The sequence below is a fragment of the Coenobita brevimanus genome, chromosome 95 (assembly GCF_032717465.1).
Source record: "Coenobita brevimanus isolate Jiangsu-jjx chromosome 95, ASM3271746v2, whole genome shotgun sequence".
NCBI lineage: Eukaryota > Metazoa > Arthropoda > Malacostraca > Decapoda > Coenobitidae > Coenobita > Coenobita brevimanus.
In genome coordinates, this window is record NC_137048.1 from 7,915,614 (window position 1) to 7,927,968 (window position 12,355).

A 12,355-nucleotide genomic window follows, 5' to 3' on the forward strand; every position below is an offset into this window, starting at 1 on the left:
TGTTTGTTCCAATATATGCCTTTGAACTCAGTAACTATGAGGTGGGTCACTTTGAGTGAGTGTGTATGGCAGTGAGGTCAGTGGTGAAACAATAACTTGGTGTTCGAGTTCAAGCAACAAGTGAAGGGTGGTAAAGTGAAAAACTACCACCTTCGGTGAGCTGGAAACTAATTTTTACACTTGCTGTTGATGGTAACCAACAAGTAAATAAAGGTGAATTATCAACCACTTTAGGTGAGTTGGAAACTTGTTTTTTAGATTTTGTTCGGTAGGTGACCCTTAACCAAAAATACAGTAATCACTCCAATATCCGGATCAATAGAGCCATCGGTAGGTTCGGATATTGGTTTTGTCCGGATATTGGGCCCCAGCTTATGGACTTGTACTTACGGACCCTAACACAGAGAAACACCTATACAACTCCCTCCGGACATGCATAGCACCTATTTAACACCCAAATCACACCAATAAGGCACATAAATGACTGAAATAAATGCAATAGACACATAAAATGTGGGTTTAGAAGTATGTTCATACATTAATAAACATTCTGGTACTTATGGACTCTAACCGAACCTAACCTAACCGAACCTAACCGAACTCTGAAAAACACATTCCTACTGCACATGCATGAGGTAAGTTTAGTATGGAAAGAAGTACAGTATGACACTTTCTGGTAAGTATAGTATGGGAAAAAATACAATATGAAACATTCTGGTAAATATAGTATGGAAAATAGTACAACATGAAACATTTTGGCTACTTACAGCAAGTCCCTGGCCACCTCGATGAATAACCGCCTCCTCTCTCGGACTCTGACAGTAAGAACGATTTCCTGAAGCACTTGCACTACACTCTTCCTGAAGTCTTGCACTGAACTTAGTCACTAACACACAGAAGTCCGTTCTTTTCACAGTGTTCACTTTAGTCCAAATAATGTTCCATTAAATTTAAGTGTTGCACATTAACTTTTCCCAAGTTTTTTTAAGTTTCCAAAGCCAAAACAAAGGTTAGTTACGTTAAATTTCTTTTCTACTTAGTCTTTTCTCCCAACTTGAAAACCTTAACACAACACACCGTTTTTTTCACTGCACAACACTCAAAATTCCCGTGTGGTCTAGTGGAGAAGTTCTTGCTGTTTATTCACTGTCAGAGCCCGAGAGTATCACTGGCAGGCGCTCCAAGGGTGCATCGGTGGGTAGTGGTGATGGCGTACCGACTACAGAAGACTCTGAAGACAGCCGCAAACTCACGTCGAGCGGTGACTCCACTGTAGCTGATGTGCTGGGCTGTGGCTCGGAGCATGAGGGCCTGTCTTGGGGAGGCAACGGAGTGGAACCAGGGCTTGGCACAGCGGGGGTCACGGGCCTGAAAACTGTCAATCGTTGACTGACGCAAGGACCGACGATTCTGGCGATTGATGATGCGCTGCCGGAAAGCACGCACTTCCTCCACGAGTCCCAAGGGCCCCATCTCCCTGTCGCAGTCCGGGTGTTCCAGGTAGTCTAGGACGAACTCTAGATGTTCCCGGAGTGCGCTCAGCTTGGGGATGGCTGGAGCAGTGTCCTGCTGGGCGGAGTCTGCATCATCATCGCCTTCGTCGTCGGAATCTTCAAGTTCGGGACTGACACCAGCAACCGAAGACGCGATCTCGATATCAGACAACGTCTGATACCCAGGATCGCCCTCGTCGTCGTCCAACCACTCACGAACATCGTCCACATCAACATCGTCGCCGTGCGTACGTAGCCGTGCATGGAAGTCATCCACGTCAAACCCTAGGAAATCGTACTCCACATCTGTTCCGAGAAGCAGACGAGACCAACCATTTTCAAGAGTTTTCACAGGGACTTCCTTCCATGCACTAGCCCAGTTGTACAGCGCAGACTTGATGTTGTAGCGGCGAAGGTTTTCCAAAGTCCGCTTGCCTCGAGTGTCACGTCCTTCCCTGCGCTCGTCCTCGTCCTCGAGAACCACCATCACCTGCGTCCAGGAACTTCCGACGGTACAGGCGCTTTGTTGCCACGATCACTCCTTGGTCCATTGGTTGAATGAGAGCAGTCGGGATAGGTGGCAGAAACATGCACCTAATACGGCCATTCTCAGCAACCAAGTCCTTGTCGCACGGGTGGGCAGGTGCATTGTCGAGGAGAAGGAGAGCCTTTACCTGGTCGCGAGGAATTCCCAGTGTCTTCGTCTGGTAATGTATGACCTCCTTGACGAAGTGATGGTGAAACCAGTCTTTGAAAATCACAGCTGTGAACCATGCTTTCAAAGAATGGTACCATACGACAGGAAGGACATCCATCACCCCACGAAGGCACCAAGGCTGCTTTGCACGGCCAACAATAACGGGCTTAAGCCGGTGCATGCCGTTAGCATTGGCACAACACAAAGCAGATATCCGTTCCTTAGAAAGCTTGTGGCCAGGTACACGCTTCTCCGTCTCATCGGCGAGAGTGTTCGTTGGCACCGAGCGATAGAATAGGCCAGTTTCGTCAGCGTTATAGACTTGACCGAGAGTGAGGCCCTCCCTGTCGATCAAGCCTTTCACCTTGTGCCGAAACTCGTCCCACTCCATCCTCGTGCGTCCAATGCTTCGCCATGTGCTTTACGGTTAGTAAGGCCATGTCGCAACTTGAACGCGAAGAGCCAACCCTCGGATGCAAGTCTAGGGCGTCGTGAAGCCTTGCAAACTTCTCAGCAGCAGCCTTCAGCTCCTGCTCCATCGTACCATCACACCAGCTGCACGTTGCTGTCGATACCAAATCAACGTGGAGCGGTCGATCTCTCTGCATACTTGGGAGTAAACATAACCTTCCTCTCCACGTTGCGTTTGCTTCTCGACGAGAAGTCAGCCGTGTACTGCATGAGCTTGTCTCGGGAACGCTTGATATCAAACAAAGTCGACCGGGCCAGGTTGAACTCGCGGAGAATGCGAGAGGAAGACCAACCCGCATCAACCTTCTCCAATATCTCCCGTTTCTTCTCCAGAGTCAACACCACTCTCTTCCTTTTCTCAGGAGGCGGGGCCATCATCACACACACTAAGAGTAGGGCAGAGAGCAGCAGGAGGCCTTGCAGCAAGTACGGCACCACCACAAAAGCGAGCACGTGGGCAGCCATGACGAAGAGCGTAGGTCTTGTCGCGGTGAGAGACAGGCGGGAAGTGGGGAGGATGCAGCGGCGCTCTATCGGACGTCGGAGGAATGACGAACCAAAACAATGCTCTCACGCGGCGCGCGCGGCAAGTTCAAATTACGGACGGCAAAAAATCGATTTTTTTTCCAATTTTTTTGGATTTTCGGACCATTTTGGGAATGTTTGATCCCAGGACGATAAGGTTCGGTTAGTGGGGATGTTCGGTTATTGGGCGTCCGGATATTAGAGGGATTACTGTATATCTCCACTGAAGTTACGTTATAATCAACTCAACATATGATAATTCTTAATCTGGATTTTTCAAATGCATCCTCACCATAAAATGAGTGTGTGCTGTACAGTACATTGTATTCTAAGATGTGAGGTTGAGACACTGTCATCTTCCTAGAATGCATCCAGCATTTATCATTCACATTTAATAATCAAGTTCCCCAAACAGTAGCTCAAAATCATCGTACCCAATGGAAGGTCATCTCAGTGGAAGTGGAAAAACTTGGGCTTTCCACTGACACGAACTGTCTCTTGACTAATAAATTTTTTGTAATACAAAAATTTTTAAAAATGGGAAACTGAACTGTACTATACCAATTCTTTCCTCCCTGACTAGGTATCTATCTTCATCCCATACATCCGATGACATTATAAATTTTATTCTAGCAACCACCAGATGATTTTGTGTAGCACTGGAGAAGGCCTCTTGTATGGAAGGGGTTAATGAAAGCTAACCTCTCACAAAAAAAAAAAAAAAAAAAAAAAAAAAAAAAAAGAGGAGGGAGGTGAATCTTACTTTAACAATGATGCCATGTTTCCAGTTCAAGAATTCCTGTATTGGGACTGGATATGGTACAGCTGATGTTTTCTATTGAATGGAAGCAAACCAAGTGCTAAAACCAGCTTATTACTTCCCAAGAGCTGCTGGAAGCTTTTGGGAAAAAATGACAGCTGAGATGCAATTTGCGACATATAAGAAGTGTAACAATGTGAGTGTTGCAAAGATACTTGCAGCTTAACATTTCCTGCTAAGAGTGATGAATATGTGGCTAACCAAGCTTTTAGCCACATTTCACTTTCATAACTGTACCTTCCAGGGTCAATGGTGGCCACTCCTCTACATAACAGAAAAGGCAGCTCCTAATCTCAACATAATGTAATTGCTGGGAGATTGAAAAAAGAAAGAAAAGAAATTAAAAAGAAAAATACATAATCAAAGTAGAGATGTTGGCAGAATAAAACTGTGAAGTTAAATTCTATAGTGCTTCATATACAGACTGGCTGTGTTCAACTCACGTGCAGATTCAGAGGAGTCTTGCTCTGCTGATGTTGCTGCCTCATGTCCTACTGCCTTTTTCCCTTCATTACGAAAGTACCTCAGAAGAGAAACTGAAATTTAAAAAAGTGGTGAGAACAGGAACTGAAATGAAAAAAAATTATGTGGCGAGAAGAGAAACTAAAATCAAAGAAAACATGCTGCTGCAACATGAACATTATATATTCCGACACTGTACTGTCATGAGCTGTCCTCATTCATGATGGTTCCAATAATTTTACTTTTAATTTTCATCTCTGGTGCAACTGCTGTGGTTTGCTGATTATTATACATATCAGTGCGTTGTCCCAGATGACTGGATGAAGAATGTAATTGGAAATGTGCACAAGGGAATGCGTTAAGCCCTGGAAAGAGGAAATTATAGAGGCAAAAGCTTTTAGACCAGATAATGAAGGTAATGATGAGAGTTCTAGTAGTATGATTACAGAAAGAGTGAATACTGTATGAGATGAAGTTTGGGTTTATGCCAGGCTAAGGGACCACTGATGCCATAATCCTTGTTTGATAGCTTCAGGAAAAATATATGGGAAAGAAAAGGGAACTGTACAGTACTTTGTTTTTGTTGATTTGGTGAAGTCCTTTGACAGAGTCCCTAAAGAGGTGGGGAGGTGGGCAATGGGGAAGCTTGGAATTGAGGAGTGGCTCATTCGGGTGGTTGTGGCCATGGATGTAGGTGCTCACACCCAGGTAAAGGTGAATGGAGATTTGAGTGATGAGTTTTCTGTGAATGATGGTGTGCACCAGGGGTCAGTTTTAAGCCCCTTGTTGTTTACCATCGTGTCTGAAGCCCTCTCACATGACTTCAGAAACGGACTCCTGCGTGAGATGTTGCATGCTGATGATTTGGTATTAATTACTGAGAACGAAAGGGAGGTGGAGGAAAGATTTAGGATGTGGAGAGATGGTATGTGGCACAAGGACTTAGGAGTAAATGCAGATAAAACAAGTGATGGTATCTAGGACTGGTGGCAGTAGTCAAAGAAGAGTGAATGTGGCCATGTGCGATTTGCCAAAAGTGCATGGGAAGTACAATAGTCCCTCAGTTATCCGGATGTGTTATTATCCGAATGCTGGACCTTGTCTCTATCAAACCATTATCCGAATTTACTTGCTATTATCCGGACGTAAAAGTGCCCGAGAACTTCAGCCGGCCAACCGACATGTCCAAACATTCGGTACTGAGGCCCCTGGGCTTGAGCCATGAGCGGTAAGAAGTCTGTAACCCACGACCAGAGCTAAAATGTTCGTCTGCCCCCGTACTGAACGGCCAAAATCGCACGTTAGTCCAATCACTCTCATCAAACCTCCAGCGCCCAAGTAATACAAATGTAACCCACAAGCAGTGTCAAAATGTCTGTACACATCCCCATCCAATGTCCAGTATCACGCGGCCACCGGGCTAAGTCTTTCCTAACTGTCACTGAGATTGTAACACAGACCGCAAGCCACGAGTACATGTTCAGTGACAGTGGCCGTCCGCCTCTCTACCGAACGTTGAATGTTGCGTGGCCACTGGGATAAGTCTTGCCCGACCGCCACCACCATCGAACACAGACCACAACCCACAAGTACATGCTCGGAGACAGCGGCCTTCCGCCTCTCTACTGAACGTCGAAAGTCGCGCGGCCACCAGGAGACACACACACACACACACACACACACACACACACACACACACACACACACACACACACACACACAGATTCCTTCTCATGATATGATTACAATATCAGTACAGAAATCTCTGTACTGTACAAATGCATATGATAGTACTGTACACAGCACTGTATATGTGTATGTACTGTACAGTACACTTCCATTCGGCAGGAGTATTCGTTTCAATACAACAGTCAGACACCTTAGCCAAGCAGCCCTAACGGGATAGGTTAGGTTTGGTTAGGTTAAGTTAGGTCAGGATAACATAAGTAATTCTGTTTGGGAAACATCACCACCATCATCGTCATCTACGTTTTTCACCCTTCTGTTCCCATATTCAAACTGGGGTTGGACATGCAATGGCTTTTCTCCACTACTTCCTATCCTGGATTAAATCTTCTCCAATACCAAGTCTTTTCATATCGTGCATTACAACACTTTTCCAGGCCTTCTTAGGTCTTCCTGGCGGTCGACGTCCCACCACCTCCAGTTCCTCTGCTCTTCTCACACAGCTCTCTTCCTCACTCCTCCTCACGTGACCAAACCATCTAAGCCGCCTCTGCCTCAAGATGATATCGGGATCCTTCACCCCGCATCTTCTGGCTACCTCCTCAATCAAAACTCTGTCCTCCCATCACACTCCTGCCATATATCTTAACATTCTACGATCAGTACTCCTCAGAACATTTATCAGTCTATATGTCAAAGCCCATGTTTCAGCACCATATATCAATACTGGTCTAATGCAGGCCTCATATATTTTACTCCTGTGTCTCAGTGGTATGTGTTTGTTGACCAGTAGGCTAGCTATTTCTTTCCACTTTAACCATGCTGATGCCACTCTTGTTCTAACTGCTCTCTCCACCCTTGTTTCACAGTCCAATACATCTCCTAGATAGCAGAACTGCTGCACTTTTTTTCTTTTTTAAAGAAAATCCTATGGTTATTTTTGAAAGGACGAGGGGAGCGTTGTTCCTGGGTGCCTGGACGATTTTTACCAGTTCTAAGTCGTAACTCAGCATGTTAAGCTTTAACAAGATTATTTCTTGTATGAACGTGTGGCTTAAGAACGTAGCTTTACAGTGAGACAGGTGAAAAAAATTCAGATCTCTGCTTGTATTTAAAAAAAATATTTATAATGCTGTCTGAAGTCATAACTGATGTGGGGTGACTTCGGACTGGGATGGGGTGACTTCAGACAGTCAATGCTTTTGCCCTTTAAATGGGAGCGCGTGTATTTGATGATGGCTTCGGACACCGCTGAGGTGACTTTAGACACTGACAGAGGTTTTTAAAAAAAGAAACTGTGAAAAACATATTTTTGTAACCCCTATAGGACTAAATAATGATCATAATTTATTTTGTACTCCTTTTCTCACACTGAACACATACACATATGTGTGTATGAAATAAAGCCACGTAAGTGTTTATCACAATTGAATTCTGGTACACAGAATGTGTAGGAACTTTTCTAGCTTAAAAAAATATATGATTTTCTTTGTGAAATACATGTAATGACACCTTGAAAATGTAAGGCACACCTGTGACACAACTTCTTATAAAAATAAAAGTAACATTCTTGAGATAAAGCAAATAAATCTTAATTTGGTAAATATAAGTATCACAAGTAGCACCAGACTTAATACATTACAGCCTGAGTAATTCATGGCTCATTGTGCCAATTTGCTATAGTAATGATATGCAAAATTAGAGCCCGTAAATTAAACAAATATTTGTATCACATGATTATCACTTTTCTTATTCATCCCCTTCTTCTACACCTATTAATATAAACTTACTGATCATGCTGAGCCTCATTACCCAATAATTCTCGCTCTCTCTCTCTCTCTCACAGACCAGCTACAGTATTGACATCCACATTGAATATCATACAACATTTTTTGTCAAGTGTTGGCTCTAGCAATATTTTAACAATGTCATCCTTGTCTACATCACTGTAATCAGATATGGTAGGGTTAATGAACACGTTCTGTGTTCCACTGACATGTTTGAGAAAACGTTCAATGTACTCATTCTGTCACAAAGGTATTTCTCTTCTACTGACGACAACACAGTCTGTCCACCAGCTGCTTTGGTGTGCTTTCCCTTTAGATTGTCATATAAGGTACTTTTACTTAAAATCCATTTTGCAGCTGCCTTACGCACACTCAGGTGTTTTTTTTCAATGTCATCTTTGGCTTTTTTTTATGCGGTCTTTATCTACTTTGCTAGTATAGCACTTTTGGGACGTATTTCCTAGGCATTTTGCCTCCTGTAATAGAAAGTCAATTTTAATATACAGTAATTTCACCTAGTAATGCACAGCAAGCATCCCCCAAATAATGTCAACAACTGTCACCCTACATAGTTAAGGTTTCTAAAGAAGGGAGCAAGTGACAGATGCTGTCATGATTGAAAGGATGCTTGCTATTTATAGTTAGGTAGAAATACTGTCTGTGCGCATCTCTGTGTCTGCGCATGCACGCACACAGGTTGGAAGCTATATTTTTTCCTTTCTCTGTCTGAAGTCACCACGTGTCCAAAGTAACCCCATTAAATCTAAAAAAAAGAAGAAAATTTGCTGTTAGGCCTGTGGACCTTGAACTACACACACTAAGGCCAAAGTAACTGTATGTATGGTATAGCAAATGCTTCTGCAACATTCTGGTGATGGTCACGTCTTCACACCTTCCCATCTTTTATGCTCAGTAGAAGTTTGACCGAAACAAAAAAGCATGCCTTTTTTTATGACATATTCAATGAATATTTACACAAACTCTGTAAATGGGATTACATTATTATTTTATCTAAGTTATAGCTACAACATTCCTCTTTAATAATACTTGTATTTTTTTCACAACCAGATTTTCATTTCTCTGTATTTTAATTGGTTTACATATTTTCCCGAAATGTCTGAAGTCGTCCCCAAGTCTGAATTTACCCCACTTTACGGTATATTCTTCACGTCCTTACTCATCAACGAGACCACCTACAGACCTAGGGATGTTTTCATTCACAAGAAGAAGAGTTCCTGAATGATATAGTGTCTAATTTGTTTCCCTAATTGCTCTACTTTTTCAGATATTAAGGTCAGAAAACATGCAACTTTAGGAAAAATGCCTGTACTGAGAGGGCGACGGTGGTATAAACAGCCCGGCGTGGAGGGGATAAGAGACAGGAAAAGATCAACCTGGGTGAAACAGTAGACTAAAGTCAAAAACATTACAGAAATCATAAAAGAACAGAAATGGAGATGGGCAGGTCATGTAGCAAGAATAAGAGATAACTGATGGAGCAAGAGACTAACTGACAGGACTCCAAGAGATAGTAAGCATAGCAGAAGGCCAGCCAGGAGGTGGACAGATGAGACAGAGAAGTTTGCAGGGAAAACATGGCAGAGATTGGCTCAGTCATGGAATTTGTGGGGAAGGTTGGGGGAGGCCTTTGTTCAGGAATGGATTTGCCATGGCTGATGATGATGATATACAGTAATCCCCGTACTATCCGGACGCCCACTATCTGGACACCCCACTTCCCGGACATTGTGGGCCTGGACTTTCGGAACCCAAAAATGGCCAAAAAAAGAAAAAAATCCCCCCCAAATCAGAATTTTTTCCCACCCGTAATTTGAAATTGCCATGCGGCGCCAAACAGCTGTTTACATCACGGCCCCTTCACCCCTTCCTTCCTCCCCCCTCCCTGTCAGGGTTGCCATTTGGTATTTTTCATTACCAAATGTAAGCCAATCTGGTAATGAAAAATTTGTTTTGTAATGAATCAGAATAATGCAGTACAGACGGATTTTTCACATGTATGAGGATATACAGGATGGAGATGGTGGATTGTTTGCTCTCTCTGATTAATCTGCTAGCCTACATAGCGTGAAAATAATCAACATGCTGTTAATTATCAGGAGAGTGCTTACATGTACTGAATTTCCACTTGTATATATATAATTAGTGAAGAATAAATGCTAGCTTTATAGATTTGGTAATGAAAAGTTAAATTTGGTAATGAAAACTGAGGAGTCTGGTAATGTGGCCGTGCTGGCAACTATGTTTCCCCCTCACCTAAATTCGATCGCCAGTGGATGCTTATCGCAATGGATGCCAAACGTCCTCGTTTTTTGTGAATAAACTGCAATACCTCGCCACCAGACCACACAGGAATTTACAGTGTTGTGCAGTGTTAAGAAATTAGAATTTAGAGTGCAAAGGATTAACTGCGGAGTGAAAAACTGGCGGTTGAAACTGGCCTGGTGCAATTAACAGAATGTGCAGTGTTAAACAATTATAACTCACAATGCAAAGACTGACTGTAAGTGCTGCACAACACTGGATTATTGTACATGCTTCAAGAGCATTTTCACCACTGCCAAAGCCTTAGAGAAGGCGGCCACAGACATGCTGTAAGTACCCTGGTTGAGGTACAGTCACTTCTAATTGCTCATTCTTTGGTTTCTTTTCATTTATTTCATGCTTTTGTCCATTACTGGTGTGAATAGGGTCTTAAATAGGTTTAAATAGGTAATATGCATTTCTGGTAGGGAGTTATTTAGGTGGCCCTCAAAGTTAGACAGGGTTAGGATCCTTAACCCGCCGTGTCCCAGAGACGTGAATTCACGTCCTCACATGATGTGCACTCATATCCCGGAGACGTGAATTAACGCGGCAACATTGCAAGGTCCCTAATTTGCACAATTTTCAATTTTCGCGAGTGATTTTTGGCACGTATACACGGGACACCTTCCTCTATTCCTCTACAGGATGCCAAGCAGGGACAATGCCTTACACCGCATAACCTCTCCCCCCCCCCACACGCCATTGTCTCGTCAATTCACCTGTTACCAGTGACCTGGCCAATAAAGACATTCAGGGCCAGAGTGATTCCCCAATCGATGACAATGTGGAGGACAAAGTTTACATAGCATTAGAGGAAGAAACAGTCAGAAATGATGATCAGGTTATTTCGGACAAAAAGGTCATGAATGGTGATGAGTTAGTGAGTGAAACAATGCTTATAATGCCTATATTACTGTTTGAAAACCAATATAATCTTGTACTACATATAAATTTGTACCAAGTAAATAAATAAATACTGTTTATGAATGGATAAAATAGTTACCCTCCCATAGAACTCGTTTTCTTTGGTGCCAGCCTGTTAGAAAACCCAGTCAGGTAAGGAGGTACTCATACCTAGATCAAGTATTTTAAACCTCAGGTGGGCGATTTCTCTATGAATTTTCGATGTTTCTCACCAAAAGCGGATGTTTGAGGGGAAAAAAAAAAAAAAAAAAAAAAAAAAGGTCCAAAAATGTCGGGACTGGGGCGTACCACTGCCCAGAAAACGTCGGGATGGGGCGGGTTAAGTACAAGTCCAGGAGGCTGGGGCCCACTATCCGGATGGGACCACTTTCTGGACATGCCTTTGGCTCTATTACGTCGGATATATAATAGAGAGATTACTGTATACAGTAATCCCTCGATTATCAGATGTAATAGAGACAAAGGCATGCCCAGGTAATGGCTCCATCCGGATAATGGACTTCTCCCCTGGCCCCTCTTTGTATATAACCTAATTCTGAAAGCCAATGTAAAAGGCAACTACAGTACATCGTACTGTACGGTTCAGAATTACTGGTATGTCACAAGTTGTACACAACTCGTACCATAACAAAGACTGCCGAAGGCCTATTAAATATTCTAATATTTTCCACTCACACATTCCTGTTTTACATTTTCCATTTCTTTTTTGGTCACTCATACCCTGCTGATTTAAACATCTCTCTTTACACTTTATTTGTACTCACAGCTGTTACCTCATTAAACACCACAACCCACTTAAACACAACTCCCTTCTCCCACACACACACACACACACACAAGGCACAACCACAAAACTCCAAGAACTAAACAACAAAATTACACCAAAGAAAACGAACAACCATAAAGCCCTTGTAACAAAACTAGGTCACTCCACAGACTCCTCTGGGCTTTAGAAAATACTTTACAGTTTTACTATGTCACAAACAAGTATATACCTGCTAGACCCACACTATCATCACTTCAACACCCAACACATCCCTACCTACAAAGAACAAGCAAACATGCTCATTAACCACTACATAAGTATAAGTCACCTAACACCAATAGATACTGTGCATGTAAAACAATCTTCTCAGCATTAGCAGTCCTTTCCACTTGATGTCAA

General features: G+C 43.0%; 1 protein-coding gene across 1 annotated transcript in view; it reads right to left on the reverse strand.

Annotated features, from left to right (window-relative positions):
* LOC145413192 (uncharacterized) overlaps positions 1-12,355 on the reverse strand; it is a 481,698-nt gene that overhangs the window by 429,650 nt on the left and 39,693 nt on the right. Inside the window, exon 3 of the mRNA XM_080282917.1 lies at positions 4,450-4,542. Coding sequence (XP_080139043.1) covers positions 4,450-4,542 — 93 coding nt within the window. The remainder of the gene's footprint in view (positions 1-4,449; positions 4,543-12,355) is intronic.